Source organism: Macaca nemestrina, chromosome 15 (genome assembly GCF_043159975.1).
Source record: "Macaca nemestrina isolate mMacNem1 chromosome 15, mMacNem.hap1, whole genome shotgun sequence".
Lineage (NCBI taxonomy): Eukaryota > Metazoa > Chordata > Mammalia > Primates > Cercopithecidae > Macaca > Macaca nemestrina.
Genome location: NC_092139.1, coordinates 112,031,941 through 112,049,836, shown reverse-complemented (window position 1 = coordinate 112,049,836; position 17,896 = coordinate 112,031,941). Strand labels below are relative to the sequence as shown.

General features: G+C 54.7%; 1 protein-coding gene across 5 annotated transcripts in view; it reads left to right on the top strand.

Annotated features, from left to right (window-relative positions):
• SHISAL1 (shisa like 1) overlaps positions 1-17,896 on the top strand; it is a 161,621-nt gene that overhangs the window by 103,261 nt on the left and 40,464 nt on the right. For all 5 annotated transcript variants that reach the window (XM_011712060.2, XM_011712059.3, XM_011712061.3 and 2 more), the window contains 3 exons: positions 560-658; positions 4,892-5,105; positions 16,414-16,731. In XM_011712060.2, the coding sequence (XP_011710362.1) occupies positions 592-658; positions 4,892-5,105; positions 16,414-16,731 (599 nt within the window). In that variant the 5' untranslated portion in view covers positions 560-591. The remainder of the gene's footprint in view (positions 1-559; positions 659-4,891; positions 5,106-16,413; positions 16,732-17,896) is intronic.

Below are 17,896 nucleotides of genomic sequence, written 5' to 3'. Positions count from 1 at the left end.
CATTCATTTGTTTGCGTGTTGTCAGCCTTCCTGAGTAGAACACAGGGGCTCCAGGGAGGAACCGTTTCTATTTCATGCACTGCTGTGTGCCTCGTGCCTGGGAAGCTGCCTGGCTCCGTGCATACTTGTTATGGTGCATAGGGGTTAATGGTGACTTCCATGAACCCCTCCACCTTAGCGACACAGTGGGGGACCTGGGTCCTGTAAGCTCCTCGAGGTGGCTGAGCCAGGCCGGGCATCCTCAGTCCTGCAACTCTGGCGCCTGCCCACCAGCATCTGCCTGCCGGTCATTTCCACCACCTGAGCCATCCGTCCTCCTTTGATTAAGTCTCATATTGCCATGAAAAGAAAAGGAGGTGACAGTTGGCTTGTGGGGGAAGGTCATTCATTCCAGAAAGGAAATTGGATAGCGGCGTCTCCATCGTCCACACGCGGCCTCTACTCCCGACAAACTCGCTCTCCTGCCCACTGCCCGCCTGCCCGTCCCCCGCCGTGGGCAGCAAAGCTGGTGTCAGGCGAGACAGCCTACACCCAGCCTCTCCTGGCTCTCATTAAACAGGCAGCTCTGGACGGATCAATGCAAGCCAAACGATGACCAGTTGTGGCCAGCAGTCCTTGAACGTGCTCGCCGTCCTCTTCTCGTTGCTGTTTTCTGCAGGTAAAACCTCCATGGATGCTGGGGGTGGGGGCGGCATGAGGGGGTGTGGTCTTTTCCTGAGGTTCGTGCTGGCCCATCTGGGGTTCTGGGGACACACAGGGGCTTGCCGTTTGTCCCTCACCTCACTGGCACCCCTCTGGCGAGCAGCTAATGTTGGTTGCTGTGTGGCTGGTCTCTGTCTGTCTCTGTCTCTCTGTCTCTGTCTCTGCTGTACACCGCAGCCCTGGGACTTCCCGTGGGAGCTCAGCTGGCTGCCAGCACCCCTGGGAGAAGCCCTGACTCGCATTCTGTCCTTCGCCCCTGCAAGACAAAGTTAGGCAGTGTCCCAGCCATCCCATCTTACAGATGAGGAAACTGAGGCTTGGAGAGGGACCTGACTCACCTGGGACAAGGCAGTTAGCAGATTCCAGCCCAACCAGCCTCCTGGGCTGTCCCTGGGAGCCCAGCTTAGGTCACAGGTGGGCTCCTGCTCTCCCAGGTACAAGGATGGGCACAAACTAAGTCCTCTGCTCCTCCCAGCTAGAGCTGAGAGCCCCAGTTCAAGGGCAGCCCTGCTCCCCAGCCCAGGCCTGCTCCCAGCAAGGAGCCCCGCTCTGGCTCTCCGGCTTCCTCTCCCTCGGTCTTTCTATGTCTCTGGGTCTCTGTCTCTCAGTGTCTCTTTGTCTATCTCTCTGTCTGTCTCCATCTCTCTGTGTCTGTGTCTATCTCTGTCTCTCTGTCTCTATCTCTCTGTCTCTGTCTCTATCTCTCTGTCTCTCTCTGTGTGTCTGTGTCTGTCTCTGTATCTCTGTATCTCTCTCTGTTTCTGTCTCTCTGTCTCTTTCTGTTTCTGTCTCTCTGTCTTTGTCTCTGTCTGTCTCTGTCTTTCTGTGTCTCTGTGTCTGTGTCTGTCTCTGTCTGCCTCTGTCTCTTTCTGTCTCCGTCTTTGTGTCTCTGTCCGTCTCTGTCTCTCTGTCTTTCTCTAACTCTGTCTTTCTGTCTCTGTCTCTATCTCTGTGTCTCTCTCTACCTCCTCAAGCCCGCATGCTCAACAGGGTCACTGACATTGGCCTGGTGGTTTTCGGCCCCTGCCCCTTGCGGGGGGCAGCTCAAAGGGAGGCTATGAAGGTGTCTGGGGGTGCTTGGCAGGGCTCCCCGAACAGCAAAGCCAAAGCCACACTCAGGCCAGGGGTCTGGGGGCCACCCAGCTACTCTCGCCACCCTAGATGCTTTCCATGCTTTGGCTCACCTGGTCCTCACCGCCCCTGGAGGACGGGCCTACTCTGCCCATTTTACAAATGAGGAAGGTGAGACGCTTAGAAGGAAGGTGGCCTCCCTGAGGTCACTGCTTCAGGGGAGGGGCCAGCTGGTGAGTGAGGGCGAAGGGGAGGGGCCAGCCGGTGAGTGAGGGCGAAGGGGAGGGGCCAGCCAGTGAACGAGGGCGAAGGGGAGGGGCCAGCCGGTGAGTGAGGGCGAAGGGGAGGGGCCAGCCGGTGAGTGAGGGCGAAGGGGAGGGGCCAGCCAGTGAACGAGGGCGAAGGGGAGGGGCCAGCCAGTGAGTGAGGGCGAAGGGGAGGGGCCAGCCGGTGAGTGAGGGCGAAGGGGAGGGGCTAGCCGGTGAGTGAGGGCGAAGGGGAGGGGCCAGCCAGTGAGTGAGGGCGAAGGGGAGGGGCCAGCCGGTGAGTGAGGGCGAAGGGGAGGGGCCAGCCAGTGAACAAGGGCGAAGGGGAGGGGCCAGCCGGTGAGTGAGGGCGAAGGGGAGGGGCCAGCCGGTGAGTGAGGGCGAAGGGGAGGGGCCAGCCAGTGAACGAGGGCCATCCAGATGCAGGAGTTGCGTAGAGCGGTGCACACAGGGGTGCATTCATGGTTGAGGCTTGGGGGCCCAAAATGCAGCTCTCTCCACGTTCGCTCATGGTTGAGGCTTGGAGGTCCGAAATGCGGCTCTCTCCTTCGCATCCCTGCTCTGCTGGGGCCTCCTAACAGAGTGTCCTTCGGCCTGCAGTCACACCGTGCCCCAGAGCAGAAGCCCAAGGATGCTGCCCTTTACTGCCCCTAGTGCCCCTAGAGCACTCACAGCCTCTTTCTCTAGGTGGGGGCTGCGCCTTGCTGTTTACGCTCCCAGGAGCCCCCAACCCCCCTTGGAGACCATGAGTCTTTCATCAGTGAGGGGAGGAGGTGAGAGAGTTCACGATGGCCCAGGCAGCCTCATGCCAGGACTCCCACCCGGTTGTCCTGGCTCCCAGCCCAGGGCTCTGTTGGCTCTGGGGAGGCCTCATCATTACCAAATAACCAAAGCCTGTGGCACTGACTGCCCAGCGGTGGCCGGGTGAGCTGGGTGCTGGTAATGGGCAGGACCCTTCCACATCCCCTAACCTCACTGAGCCCACCCTCCCCAGACCCCCATCTCTGCATATCAGGCTCCTCCCAGTCCCTAGAGGCCCAGCTCAAAGGCCACCTCCTCCATGCTGCCGTACCACTCTCTCCCTTCCCTCCCTGAGTCCTGTGGTAGCCTCACAGGCTGGTCCCACCTGAGCTAGACTTTCTGACCAGCAGCATGAGTGTTCTGGTCCCTCCCCAGCCGCCCACACACTGAGCATGAGCAGGGCCTCCTCACTGACCTGGGCAATGGCCCAGACAGTGGCCGGAACTGGCCGGCTGCCTCTGCCCCTTGCTTCTAGGCCAGTGGGTCCCAAACCCAAGGCCATCAGCATCCCCTAGAGGGCTTGCCAGGACAGATGGCGGGGCCTACCCCAGAGCTTCTGATGCAGAAGCCCAGGGGCCTGAGAATCTGCATTTCTGACAGTCCCTCCAGGGATGCCCTCGAGGCCAATCAGGGGCCACACTTTGGGAACTGTTGCTCTGAGGCACAGTTTTCTCCTCTGTACGATGGAAATAAATGAGATGGAGTGAAACAGTTGTCTAGTTGGAGCTCCCTTAATAACCTCCACATCCCAGAGGGGGTCTTGTTCTTTCTTAAGGTTGAGGATGAGAAGGGGGCCTGGAGAGCTCCCCTGGCTCCCAAAAAGCTGAGACCTTTCTCTCACAGTGGTCTTGCCCATCTCCACAGAAGAGGGTGCTGTCTTTGGGGGAAGGGGCATGGAATTTCATGCCCCCCACCCCCAGGCAGCCTCAGCACCCCGGTGCATGAAGGCCGCCTGCCCACCTGCCAGCCCAGCCCAGCTGGGACTCCCCTGTGGCAGCCCCGGGTGGGCAGGCGGGGAGCTGTGTGGGCTGCAGTCTAATAACCTCTCAGCAGACACAGAGCTTTCAATGAGCTGGAGGAGCTCCTGCAAAACCACTGCCTTTGTGGTTGAAGGAATGTATTCAGTCAGCAAAGCCCCTTTTCAGTGATACAAATTAGATACAACGATCTCTTTTATGAAGATACTAATTAAGCCTGAGACAGTGGGCTCTAGGTTTTTTCCATTGTTATATTTGTTCAGACTTTCAATCCTGTTTATCACCATCGGCAAGACTCGTAAATACCATCCTGGGTTTGCAGTAGCATTGGTGCCTGAGCAGAGGGGTGGGAGGGTTCCAGGCCAGGGCGAAGCTACCACCATGAGGTGGGGGTGACTGAGGCAGGCCCTTGGGGACCTTGGGACCTAGGGTACTAGTTTAGTAGAAATCAAGGAACAGAGGGCCTGCTGTTTTTGACACAAGAGGCACCCAAGAGGTCCTTGCACCTATGCCAGCCACCACCCAGGCCAGCCTGGGCTTAGCAACAGGTCCACCATGGCCTACCTGGGAACAAAGAGCTAGCGATACAAGACTGGAGAGGGCCCCAGACTTTGAATCCAGGTCTGAGTTCCATTCCTGCCCCTCCAACACTTTTCAGCACGGGCAAGTCACCTATGGTCTCTGAGCCTCAGTTTCTCCATCTGTAAAGTGGGATCTCAAACTGGCTTGGCTGTGTGAGTTAAACGAGATGGGTCTGTGAAGCACACAGTAGGTGCTCAGTTAAGGCTGATTTTCTAATTGAGTGGCTGCTGCATGTCAAGCATGTTCACCAAGGCAGGAGAGCCAGCCCTGCCTTCCATGGCCCCCCCAGTCTGGGTGACACAGAGAGTGTAACCAGGGCTGGGAGGCTGGGGGTAATGGGGACCCGTAGGTGAGGTTCACAGTGGACCACAAAGGCGTCCAGGGAAGGGAAGAAGCAAGCAGGACCTGAGAAGAGGCCAGCCAGTTCCCCTACCTCTTGGCACCCATGGACTGGCAAGGGACCCCTCTGAGCCTGGTGACTCTGTCTTCCAGTCTTGTCTGCACATTTCCGGGTCTGTGAACCGTACACAGACCACAAAGGCCGCTACCACTTCGGCTTCCACTGCCCCCGGCTCTCGGACAACAAGACCTTCATCCTCTGTTGTCACCATAACAACACGGTCTTCAAATACTGCTGCAACGAGACGGAGTTCCAGGCGGTGATGCAGGCAAACCTCACGGCCAGCTCCGAGGGTTACATGCACAAGTGAGTACCACACTGGGGGTGCAACCCCACTGCCTCAGGCCCCAGGCAAGGCAACCTGCCTCCCAAAATCCTGTCCCCTGGGGAGGCGGTTGGGTAACCACTATAAGATTGGGTGAGCCTGGAAGGAGTCTGGGAGAGTCTTTGGATGACCAGGGCTTTTGGCCCATTGTGCCTTCTAAGCTTCAGCCTTCTCATCTGAGAAATGGACACAGAGGCTGGGCGCAGTGGCTCACACCTATAATCCCAGCATTTTGGGAGAATGAGGTGGGTGGATCACCTGAGGTCAGGAGTCTGAGACCAGCCTGGCCAACATAGTGAAACCCCATCTCTACTAAAAATACAAAAATTAGCTGGGTGTGGTAGCAGGTGCCTGCAATCCCAGCTACTCAGGAGGCTGAGGCAGGAGAATCACTTGAATCCAGGAGGTGGAGGTTGCAGTGAGCAGAGATGGTGCCATTGTACTCCAGCCTGGGTGACAAGAAAAAGAAAAGAAAAGAAAGAGGGAGGGAAGGGAGGAGGGAGGGAGGAACGGACACAGAATACTCACTTTGCAGGGTTATCACATAAGCTAAGTGAGGTTAAGGATGTGGAAAGCTTTCAGGTGTAGAAGGCACCTGGGCCTATAATCCACTGGGTTCCTTCCTTCATTTTTCATTAATTTAACAAATACTGATTGACACCATTGACCCAGAGATTAATCCCATGCAGTTCTTTTCCTTAAGGTGATTAAAATATGTTTGGATCAGGGGTCTGACGGAGGGGGGCACAGGAGTGGAGAAAGAGAGAGTTTGCTGGTAGAAAAGCAATGAGAACATGCTAAGTAGAGTCATGTAGTTTCAAAACAGCATACATTTCTCTATTTTGAGTGAAGCTGGCCATCTTTTCACATGCCTGAGAGACATTTGTATTTCTCTTACTGTGAGCTAGCCGTTTATGTCTTTTGTCATTCTTCTATTGAATTTTTGGTATTTTTCTTATTTATGGGTGCTTTTCACATATGAAAGAAATATGAGTTGCAAACATCTTCCCATCTTCTCTTTGTTGAATGTTTCCATACAAATGTTTCTTCAGTGTGACTTTGACTTTATAATGCTTTTCCCCATGCTTAGTTTTTGTTATGTAATCATATTTTATCATTCTTTTTTCTTTTGCTTCTGGCTTTTGCAACATGCTAAGAAAGACTTTTCCTGCTCTGAGGTCATTAAAAATACCACCATGTTTTCTCCTAATTATTTTACATTTTAATATTTTGTCTTTAAGTAGTTGAACTATCTGGAATTTACTCTGATGAAAGTTGTAAAGTAGAAATTAAACTTTATTATTCTTTTTCCAAAATGGGTAGCTGGTTATTCCAACACCATTTATTAAATTGGCCATCTCTTTTCCCCCGATATGAAATGCAAACTTACTAAATACCTTCATATACTAAATTTGAGTATTGAGGTAGGGTGTGATATGCACTGGGCTTCTGTTGTTGTGGTTATACACTAGTACCTCACTGTGTTAACCACTGTGACTTTTAATATATTTTAATGTCTTAGTGGGCTCCTCTGGAACTTCTGTCATACAAACTTTAGAATTAGCTGTGTAGTAACCTTACCTCCCCCCAAAAAAATCCAGTTAGTTTTTTTTTACTGAGATTGTATTGAATTCATAGGTTAATCCAAGGATTGACTTTTTATGATGTTGAACATTTCCATACAAATGTCTTTTCATTTGTTCAAATTTTCTTGCATGGCATTTTAGAGTTTTCTTCATATAGATATTAGACATATATTTTGCATTTATTTTGAGTTATTTCTTTTTATGTTGCTATTGGGTCTTTCCTTCCAGTATATCCTCTGAGTATTGTTAAAAGCAATGATTTTGAGATACGAATTTTGATAAAAGCAATGATTTTGAGATAGGAATTTTGCATTCAGCCACGTTACTGAAATTTCTTATTTTTTTTTTTCAGTTGATTCTCTTAGGTTTCCAATTATTCCACTTGTAAACAATGATAGTTTTATCGCCCTACCTTGCCATTTTTGTGCCTCACTTCTTTTTCTTGTCCAATTGTGTTGGCTAATGCCTCTAAAAGAGTCTTTAGAATTGTCAGGCTTCTTATCTTCTTCTGATTTTAATGTGATCCTTCAAATTATTTTCCCAATAAGCATGAGGCGGAGTTTGGGGGCAGATGTCTTTTTTCATGATAAGGGGAAAAAATCTTTTTGAAAGGGGCGTTTGTTGAAGGGAGAGGGTGGGTTGCAAGTGTGAGCCTCGATCTCCGTCTGATGTTGGGGCTGAAGGACTTTGCCACCATGCTGCATTCACTCAGGGGGAAGCCGCCTGTTCCAAATCTCCCCACCTCCCACCTAGGCCAGCTCCCCAGCCTTTTCCTTCCTCAAACGCACGGGTGCTTCCCCTGAATCTCTCGCCATCTGCTCAGCCCTTAGAATAATTCTGTGTGTGAAGTCACTCAGCAAGCCCTGTCCATCATATCAGGGCTGGAATCAGGTCTGGGATTTGACCCAAGCCTTGTATAAGACAAGGAACGGATTCCCTGAGAGAGGAGGGTAGTGCCAGGACTGGGGTGAGGACCCTGTCATGCTGCAAGTTCTGGCTGAACGCCAGACGAGGCTTGGCAACACATCCAGACTTCTCCAAGGTCTGGTGACTGGTGTCTGGGATCCTCATTTTGAAGCCCACAAGTTTCTATAATCTGCATATTTGCACAGGATTTCACACGGAACACTCCACTCCAGCAGCGCAGGGGGTCCTGGCGGCTGCTGACGAAGAGTTGGGCTGCAGAATGAAGGCCTTCCCCTGGGGAGAATGGGAGTATTGAGGCTCAGAATTTTACGTTTTTAATTAAATGTAATTTAAAAATTACGTTTTTAATCTTTAGCCCTAGAAAGTGTTTATGGAGCACATAATGTAGCTGAGTCTCTGCGCTCAACCTCATGCCACTGCAGCTACCTGGCAGCCCATCCTCAGCCCATTTTACAGATCAGGAAGGGGAGGCACAGAGTAGTTGAGTCACTTGCCTAATGAAGGCAGTGGTTAGTGGTGGAGCCAGCAGCCAACCCAGATGGTCTGGAATCACGTTAGTCATTCTGGAGCTTCTACCCACAGAGGCAGATCCTACTGAGGAGAGACCACCTGAGCAGGGATCCCACCCCAGCACCACTGGCATTTGGGGCCAGGTCATCCTCCATAGGTGGCCCACTCTGTGCACTGTGGGATGTCTAGTAGCATCCCAATGGCCTCCACTGACCCAGTGCACCTCCTCCCCACCACCCCAGTGATAACCGGCAGTGACTCCTGATAGTGCCAAATGTGGGGGCACAGAATCATCTCCAGTTAAGCTGCTGCCCTGGGGAGATCCCAGCCCTTGTCATTCTCCAGCGATCTTCTCGTCACCTTCCCTCTCCATAGCTGTGAGTATGGAGCCCACACAGAGGAGGATGCAGCTCCTGCTCCTCCCCCAGGCCTCTCCTGTCATAGATGTTCCTGCAGAGGGAGGCGTGGTACTTGATTCTTGAGATCTGACAGTGTTTAAGAAGGTGGGAGCCCCACAGCCTGGAGGAAAGAGCACTTTTGGGCAGAATTCTCTGTAGCCCAGTGGAAGAGCAAGGGGAACCAGGGGAGAAACAGCAGGTGAGGGCAGAGGGTCCTGTCTAGCCTGGGGGGTACAGTACATAGACTTTCTAATGAGGCCATCAAGGGTCCCTGGAGGGTTTTATCTGGCTTTGTGCTGCATGGGCCATGCCTGAGATAAGGCCCCAGAGGACCTAGGGTGTCTGCAGGAGCAGGACCCATGAGGGGGGCCTAGGCCAGACCTGGACCCCACTGAGGGGAGATCAAGAACTCGGGTGGGCCATGGAAGCCTCTTCCCAGCTGCCCAGTTTCAAGAACCTTGGGGAGAGGACCCAAGCCCAGGGAGCTGAAGTAGGGCCTGGTGTCCAGGTGGGGCTGGACTGGTGGCAGAGGATGACTTGAGGATGAGCGTTGGGGAGCAGGATGCAGGGCTGAAGTCCCGGGTCATTGAATGGGTAGGAGAGGGCCTGTGTGTGCAAGAGGACCCAGGTAGAGTCCACCTCTGTGCCTATCCTGTGCTTTAGGGCTCTGGCCACACGATATCACAGGCTCCTCTAGGCAAGACACATATGGTGCCCATTAATCCTCACCATGGGAGGAAGAAGGGGCTGGGGCCCAGGCTGGGGAAGTCACCTGTCCCAGACCACATGGGTGATAACAACTGGTGTCAAGATCTGAGGGGCTCTAGAGCCCTGGTTCTGCCACCCCTTGGTGCATCTAGAAGGCCAGGATTTGTGTGTCACTGGGGACTGCACCAGATCCCAGCTAAGAGGCTGTATGTTCCAGTATCCTAGACAGATTAGCACTCCCCAGCAGCCAGTCTAGATGGACCAGGCCAATGTGACTCCCGGGAGGGGCTTTGTGCAGATGTGAGAGCTCCTGGCCCTCCCCCATCGCCCCTCCTCCCCCACCCCCGCCCCTCCACAGCCCTCCCTGCTGGCGAATCAGCCAGAAGGCAGGGCTGGTGACAGGGAAAAGGAGAGCGCTTCTGATGACTTATTTATTTGTATTTTTCTGGAGGAACAGAATGGTTTGTTTTGGTTCTGGCTGCCTGGCAGGAAGGCAGAGCGAGAGGAAGCAGCTTCGCCAAGCCCACCACCACGGCGAGATGCCCGCTTCCAGCCACGTGGGCCATAGAGAGACTGCAGAGAGAGGGGTGGGGCAGAGGCCTGGACGTGGTGAGAAGTGTACTGCACTCCTTCCCGTGCCAGGGCACCGCCAGACACCAGCAGTGGCGACTCAGGCCCAGGTCCCTGAACGATCTGTGGAAGCGTCTGTGTGGGGGTCGTGGTGGGCCCGGGCATGCAGGGGATGTGGTCAGTTCTCTCTGGGGACAGGGAAAGTCTCTCTGAAGGAGGTGGCTGGGAGTGGCATCTCCCACAATGCATGGGCGTTCCTTCACCAGGCAGATGGGCCGCAGCAGGTGGGAGGTGGGGAGGGACTCTAGGAAGACAGAACAGTGCACCCAAAGGCCTCAGCATGTACAGGCATGGACTGTTGTCCCTCCCTTGTCCATGTGTGAAATCTCTGACCCCCAAAGCTTTGCCCTTCCCCAGGGGAAGGAAGTGAATGAACACTTACGAGGACTTCCTCCAACACAAGGGGCCTGACTCATGCTGACACCCTCCATCTGTTATCTGTGAAGGACCTTCCATGAGCCCCGTTCACTAGAGCTGAGGCTCAGAGAGGGTGAAGCTTTGCCTGCAGCCACACAGCACACAGGGGACACAGCAGGATTTGAGTCAGCCGTATCGGTCATCCTGGGCTTAGTAATGCCAAGGGGAGGAGCACCCTCAAAGGCCCCGGGAGCTTGAGAAGCAAAGGCTTCCTTTTGGCTCATACTCTGGGTCCTTCTTGGGCTCTCGTGGTTCTCTGCGTAAAGCATTCTGTGACAAGGCCAGAGAAGCAGCCCCCATTCCAGGCAGGATGGCCCTGCCGTCGAGGGAGAAGGCAGTGGTGAAGCCACACACGTCGTGTCTCTAAGCTTCTGTTCAGAAGTGGCCATAGCATTTTTGCTCATGTTTCATTGGCCAAAGCACGTCAGTCGTCCAAGCCTGTTACCAGTGGGGTGAGGAGAGACAGAGGGATTGATCCTATTGGGAACACCCTCAGCCAGGTGCAGTGGTATTTAGATAGTAACAGACTCTGCTTCACCAGGTATATCCAGGCCCAAAGCCCACACACCGCCACTGCACTAGACAACCTCGATCCTGCTGTGTGACCTTGGGCAAGGCACTTTGCCTCTCTAGACCTAGACCTATTAAGCACTCTCTCTGTGCCTTAATCACACAAGCCAGCATTCCTGGGTCTGTCTCTCTCCAGGCCCTCGTGTTATCTCAGAGCCTCACAGTGACACCATGAAGTAGGGGGTCTAGGTATCCCCATTTCACAGACATTTCAAACTGAGCTTCGGTTTCCCAAAATAACAGAGAGAGAATTTTGCCGAGTTGGGATGTGAATTCACACAGCCCTGACTTCTTGCGCCCACACCTTAGTCGCCAGAGTCATCCACCTTGTCTCATGGACCCGAGGCCACTCCTGCCAATGGGCTCCATATTCCCTTTTTTTTTTTTTTTTTTTTTTTTTTTTTTTTTGAGATGGAGTTTCCCTCTTGTTCCCCAGGCTGGAGTGCAATGGCACAATCTCGGCTCACTGCAACCTCCACCTCCGGGGTTCAAGCGAGTGCCCTGCCTCAGCCTCCCAAGTAGCTGGGATTACAGGCATGCGCCACCACGCCTGGCTAATTTTGTGTTTTTAGTAGAGATGGGGTTTCTCCATATTAGTCAGGCTGGTCTCGAACTCCTGACCTCAGGTGATCCACCCGCCTCGGCCTCCCAAAGTGCTGAGATTACAGGCGTGAGCCACTGCACCCAGCAGACCACACTCCCATTTTTTAGATGAGGCTGGCAGAGAGGCCATCGGCCATCTTCCAGCTGTGCCGACGTCTCGTTCTGGCCTGCTGGCCTCAGGAACTCTCCTCCTCCACCCTCAAGTGTGACTGCCTGGTGGGGTGGTGACGGGGACTTCCATCCGCACACTGGCTGCAGCTGCTCTTCCTGCTGACGGATCTGCTCCTGTGCCCCGGGAAGACGTTCAGTGAGATTCCTCCATCAGAGAAGGTTTTGTTTACTGCTTGGGAAACACCAAAAGAATTTGAATCAGTAAATATCCCAAAATACACTGAAAAAATTGCGATCTGCGGCTTTGGCTGCCTTCACATCTTGCTCCATAAAACAGCCTTTGGTTTTTTATCTTCTGCCATTTACAAAACACACACCCACATAACAAAGACCCCTGCATCTGGATGGAATTAATTTCCAGGTCACATATTTTTCATTACATTTATGAAAGTTTTGTAAAGACCTGAATCTTCCCAGCTGGCTGACCATGGGGAGGGCCAGCCATGGCAGGCCAGGGGAGCGGTTTCAGCATGATGACCATGGCCCGGGTGTCCCCGCCTGCCACCTCCAGGGTAGTCACCTCACAAGGGAGGGCGAGTCAGCAAAGGCAGTACCTCCTGCAGGCAGTCCCCTCCCTTCCCTGACAGCGAGGATGAGCTGGGAGGGCCGGAGGTCATGTCATGTGTCAATTCCAGCGAGCTGGCTGCAGAGTCCGGGAGCCCGGCAGTACACACACACACCACACACACGATGACAATGACACACTGATCTGCAGGATGCCCCGAGGAGGGAGGACGGGGACTCGCTCTCAGTTCCTGGTAGAGGGTGGGCCAGGACAAGCGGGCACACCACACAGGTGCAGGAGACCCCTCTCTGGACATCTGTCCTAGATTTGACCGTGGAATTCCCCCAAGATCAGCTTACTTGAAGTCAGAGGACCCTGGGTCCAGCTCCCAGCGCTGCCACACACCAGCTGTGTGGCCTTTGGCAGTGACTTTCCCTCTCTGGGTCTCATTTACTCATGTGTGACATGGGGATACTAGCTCCTCCCTCATGGCACCATTGCACGGATTCAGAAGCAAAGGGCACTGGTGCACAACAATGGCCAGTGTTTCTATTAGCTGCTGGCGCACAGACATGCAGCCTATAAACTCCAGGGAAGTTAGTATCAAAGCGGCCACTGTCACCAGCCCATCCTCAGCTCTCAATATGTGTTGGTGTCAGTATTCACAGCCTAAGGCTGAGTGCTGGGCTCATAAAGACGATTTGAACCCCAACCCCGCCCTCAGGGCCTTCCCAATCTCCAGGGGCAGACAGTCCTACAAAACAACAAAGACAACAGTGTGTTCTGGGAAATCCAGTGGCTTTGAGAATGCAGGGTAGGGGTTGGACAGACACAGGGCATCAAGGAAGGCTTCCTGGAGGAGGTGATATCTGGGCTAAGACACAGTGCCAGGGCCAGCTGGGTGTGCAGGAAGTAGGCAGAGGTTCTGGACAGAGGTGCAGCATGGACAAAGGCCTCCAGGCAGGAGTGCTGTTGGGCTGGAGCAGCTTTTCTTTCTTTTTTTTGTTGAGATGGAGTCTCGCTCTGTCACCCAGGCTGGGGTGCAGTGGCACAATCTCAGCTCACTGCAGGCTCTGCCTCCGGGATTCATGACATTCTCCTGCCTCAGCCTCCCAAGTAGCTGGGATTACAGGTGCCCGCCACCATGCCTGGCTACTTTTTTTTTTTGTATTTTTAGTAGAGATGGGGTTTCACCATGTTAGCCAGGATGGTCTCGATCGCCTGACCTTGTGATCCGCCCGCCTCGGCGGTGGGGGAGGACCACCGTTTTAAACGGAAGATTCTCAACTATCAAAAAGCTTGGCTCTTAAAGACATATTCCAGTGCCTCCCGAGCTGTGGTGTCTACAAGCATCACTCTCAGAGAGGCCTGGTCAGTAGGCTCTGGGTCTTCAGTTTGGCAAACCCTCAAGATGTGTCTGTTGCAAGGGGTCATATTTCAGAACAGCCCACTGTTGGGTCCTGCCAACAGACATTTTATTGTCTGTAGCTCTCTGGAGCCCCCACTGCTCAAGGGTGGAGGCTGGCTGAGTGCAAGCTGTCCTGAGTGCAAGCTGTCCTGAGTGCAAGCTGAGGAAGGTGTTCTCATCACCAAATCCCAAAGTGCTGGGATTACAGGTGTGAGCCACCGTGCCCGGCCCCTGGAGCAGCTTTTGTACCTGAGAACCTGGGTGGCCGAAGTCAAGGCAGTGCGTTGTAGTGGTTAGGAGCGCAACTCTAGAGCTCAGCTGCTGAGTTCAAATTCTGGTTCTGCCCCTTAATGGCTGTGAGCTGTTAGGCAAGTCTCTTAATTCCACCGAGCCTCAGTTTTCCATCTGTAAAGCAGGGATGACAACGATGAAAAAAACTCCTTCCTCCCGTGGTTGCGTGAGCATTAAAAGGGCTAACGTGGGAAGCAGGTGGGGGAACAAGTGTCCACTGCCACTTCTGGTACTATTATTTCTTGGCCCGGTGGTTCGAGGCCCAGCCTGTGGCCCAGCCACACCCCCAGCTGGCATCCTGGACCCCTTCTGTGGACAGCATCTGCACACAGCTGCCCTGCCTCCCTTTTCCCCGTCTCCTCCCTCAGCCCCCGTGGCTGCTGCCATGGGAACCACTGAAGAAAAAGCTGGCAGTTAGAGCAGTTCTGTGGGGGCTGCAGGAGGGAGGCTGCTGGGGAAAGCAGGAGGGCCTAGGGACTGGAACCAGGCCTGCCTCCTCACACCGCGGTCTGCAGGGACATCTACCCTGGGGATGCCTGCCCCAGCATGCTGGATGGGGCCGCAGGCCTCTTTTTCCTGGAATTCCTGGAAGGAATTCCATATCCAGAGGCCTCCAGGAAAAGCTAGACTCTCTTTAACAGACTCTCTTTAACATAAGGCTGCTGGGGCCTGGCTGTCAGTCATTTACACCTTAGCATGACCGAGCCCATCAGTCTGATGCAGGTTTCATGGTGGTGGGGGCTGGGAGGTGGGGGCAGGGAGGCAGCAAGGACCCACAGTGACTGGGAGCTGTGGGATTACAACGACAAAGCCCAAGCACCAGCCTGCGGTTGCTCATGGGAAGTGTTCAGGACAGGCAGAGGACCCCATCCAGAGGCTCCCAGGCACCCGAGCAGCATCTTCAGGCCAAGAGCTTGGCCAAGTGAGGGGAGAGAAGGATTCCAGGCAGAGAGTGACAGCGAGTTCCCCGGCCCTGGACTCAGCCCTGGTCGGAGCCAGAGGAGTCCAAGGGAAGCAGCCCCCATCTTCCTACAGAGGCCGCTGCTGGCACCCGGGGCTGACCTAAGCCTGGGGAGATCTGGAGCCTGGAAGGTGAGACTGGGAGAGGCCTAATGCTCATCTCCTCCAGGCCCAGAGACAGGCAAGGGTTTTCCCAGGCCACACAGCAAACCAGGCAGAGGAAGAATTAGAACCAGACCTCCAGGCTCCGGGTTGGCCCATTCCCCCAGCCTCAAACAGGATCTTAAAGGATCTGCTGCCCCCAGGATCCCCATCTGGGTGGGAGCCAGGTGAGTCTCTCCCTGGGGATGTGCAGCGGCGGTGTGTGCAGGCCGGACGCTGGCTCCGTTCATACCTCCTCGACACCAGAAGCGCACACCCACCCAAACACATGCCTGCAGCAGGGAGCAGACGGAGGCGGCACCGGAGTGATTAATGGATCGGTGACTTCAGGCAGTCACAGCCCCTGGCACACACTGTTAGGGCTCAGCAGCCCCAGCTGTAGCAGCAAGCCCAGGACACCATCCACCCTGGGCACACAGTGGGGGAAACTCGGACCCTGGCCCTGGGGAAGGGTGTGGAAGACAGATGTGGCTCTGGGTGACAGGAGCTGGGTTTGAGGGGAGCTCAGGGCTGTGGACCAGAAGACAGGCTTGACCCAGCCGTGTAGGAGGGTCAGAGTGTACGGAAGACTCCCTGGAGGAAGTGATCTTCGACAAAGGGCTGGTGGGGAGTAGGCAGGGGAGGAAGGGGGCAGGGAAAGAAGGCACAGCCTGTACAAAGGTCGGTTGCTGGGAGTGCAGACCGTCTCTACGGTGGAGTCGGTGGATGCTGGGAGAGCTAGGCTTCACAGCGGGCTTCCAAACCCAACGGTAACATTGGCCACCTCTGCCTGAGGAAGGCAGAGCAGCCCTCGGTGGGGAAATGTTGGGCAAATGAATAAGAGAAGTGAGGTCATGGGGCCTGGACACCCCCAGCCATGTACAGCCTGGTCGTGTGGAGTGAAGGGGACCCCTGGGGGAGGCTGGGAGAGGGTCTGGAGGGCAGAACCTGATGCCTCTGCCCTTGGTCCAGCAGGATGGGGAGGACCTCCATCCTCACATCAGGGGTGAGGCAGTGAGAGCATCCCGGGTGTCAGGAACAACGTAGACAAAGGTGGGGCGGGGGGTGGTGAGCAGGGGCACCTGCAGGAAGGAGGGAGAGGGCAGGCCAAAACCGCACCAGGTAAAGGAAGAGGCTATCATGTCCTGGGAGCCCCAGATGCCAGCTCAGAATTCCCTCCAAAGTACCTGATTCCGTGGGACCCACAGGGATCCCAGCCCAAGGGCTAGGGGTCCTGGAGGGTGCTCAGGTGGGGACCAGGCAGTGGATTCCAGGGAAGGAGGCGAACAGGGCAGGCAGAGGAGAGGGAGCCAAGGCCTTGCTCTCCAGAGGGGCTCAGTACCCTCCTCCCTGGGACCACGACATAGCCCCCAGGCCACGTTCTCTAATCAGCCCCACTGATGAAGCCGGACCGAGCTGGGCTGCTCCCCTCTCCTCACTCACTCCCTCTCTGTTTGTTCATAGCAATTACACCGCCTTGTTGGGAGTGTGGATCTATGGCTTTTTCGTGTTGATGCTGCTGGTTCTGGACCTTTTGTATTACTCGGCAATGAACTACGACATCTGCAAGGTCTACCTGGCACGGTGGGGCATCCAGGGCCGATGGATGAAACAGGACCCCCGGCGATGGGGGAACCCTGCTCGGGCCCCTCGGCCAGGGCAGCGGGCCCCACAGCCGCAGCCTCCCCCAGGCCCACTGCCGCAAGCCCCCCAGGCTGTGCACACGCTGCGGGGAGATGCTCACAGCCCACCGCTGATGACCTTCCAGAGTTCGTCTGCCTGGTGAGTGGCTGCAATACAGACCCAGACTGATTTGGGTGATTGTCTTTGGAGCGCTTGGAGAATATGCCATCATTCTCGCCATAGTGTTTGGCTCATTAGGTACCTGATTGTTTGCTTATCTTGCTGTTTGCCAAGAAAAATTTCAAACTGTCATGGGTAGCCTACAACACATGCCTGGACAGGAGAGTCAAAATGAGAGGTGGAAACAGAGCTTAGAAGCAAAGCTTGCAAGCTCGTTGCGCTTAGAGCCCAGTGTGAGAGATGGAAACACTAAACATTGAGTGGAGTTTTGCGTTTCCTAGTTGTCAAGGCAAAGGGGAAAACCGGATGCCTTTCTGAGTTGTAAATCTGGCCAAAGGAAGCAAATCCGTCTGTCCAGGCAGATTTTTCAGCATGAGGTTAGAAAATACAAATGTTACTTGGTTCCTTATACGTACATGCCTTGTGTGGCATGAGGGGTACTAGCGCTGACTCAGGCAGGCTGTTCAGGAAGGAAGGAAGGAAGGAAGGAAGCCAGACAGGGAGGTGGCATCTCCAGGGCTGGTCTTGTGGGGTGGCTGCTCCAGGGTTGTGTTCAGATCTGAGCTTGTCTACAGCAATTCCCATTTCTGCCCAGTTCCAGTATGGTGGGAATGGGCCTGACCTAACCCCAGGCGGCCCTGGGTAGTGCAGCATCTAGAGTTGGAAGGGGAGAGGCAGAGTCTATGCGTTTGGAGCAGGAACTCCCTGGGAGGCTGGCTAGCACCAAGGACAGGAGCCAGACGGAGGGTCGATTCCCAGGTCAAGGGGTAGAGTGAGAGGTTCAGATGCTCTGTGAGGGCTGAGCTGCAGCCATGGGCACACAGGGCTCAGGGCACATCATCCAGGGACATCATGATACCAAACCCGGGTTGTAAGATCCATCCCAGAATCCCCCTGCTGGAGGGGTGCAGGAGTTTGCCACACAGTGACCCCTGGGTTCATGTCCAGGAGCTCTGCAGGCAATCTGACCTGGGTCTGAGTCCTGGCTCCGCCATTTACCTGCTCCTTGACTTCAGGCACGAGATTTCACCCTCTTAACCTTCCAATCCTCGTGAAGGAGGAGTGGGTAAGACTGCCCCCTCCCAAGGGTTAACTGTGCCCTTACCTGGCACATAGTAGGTCCTCAGTTAACCCTTGCTGCCTC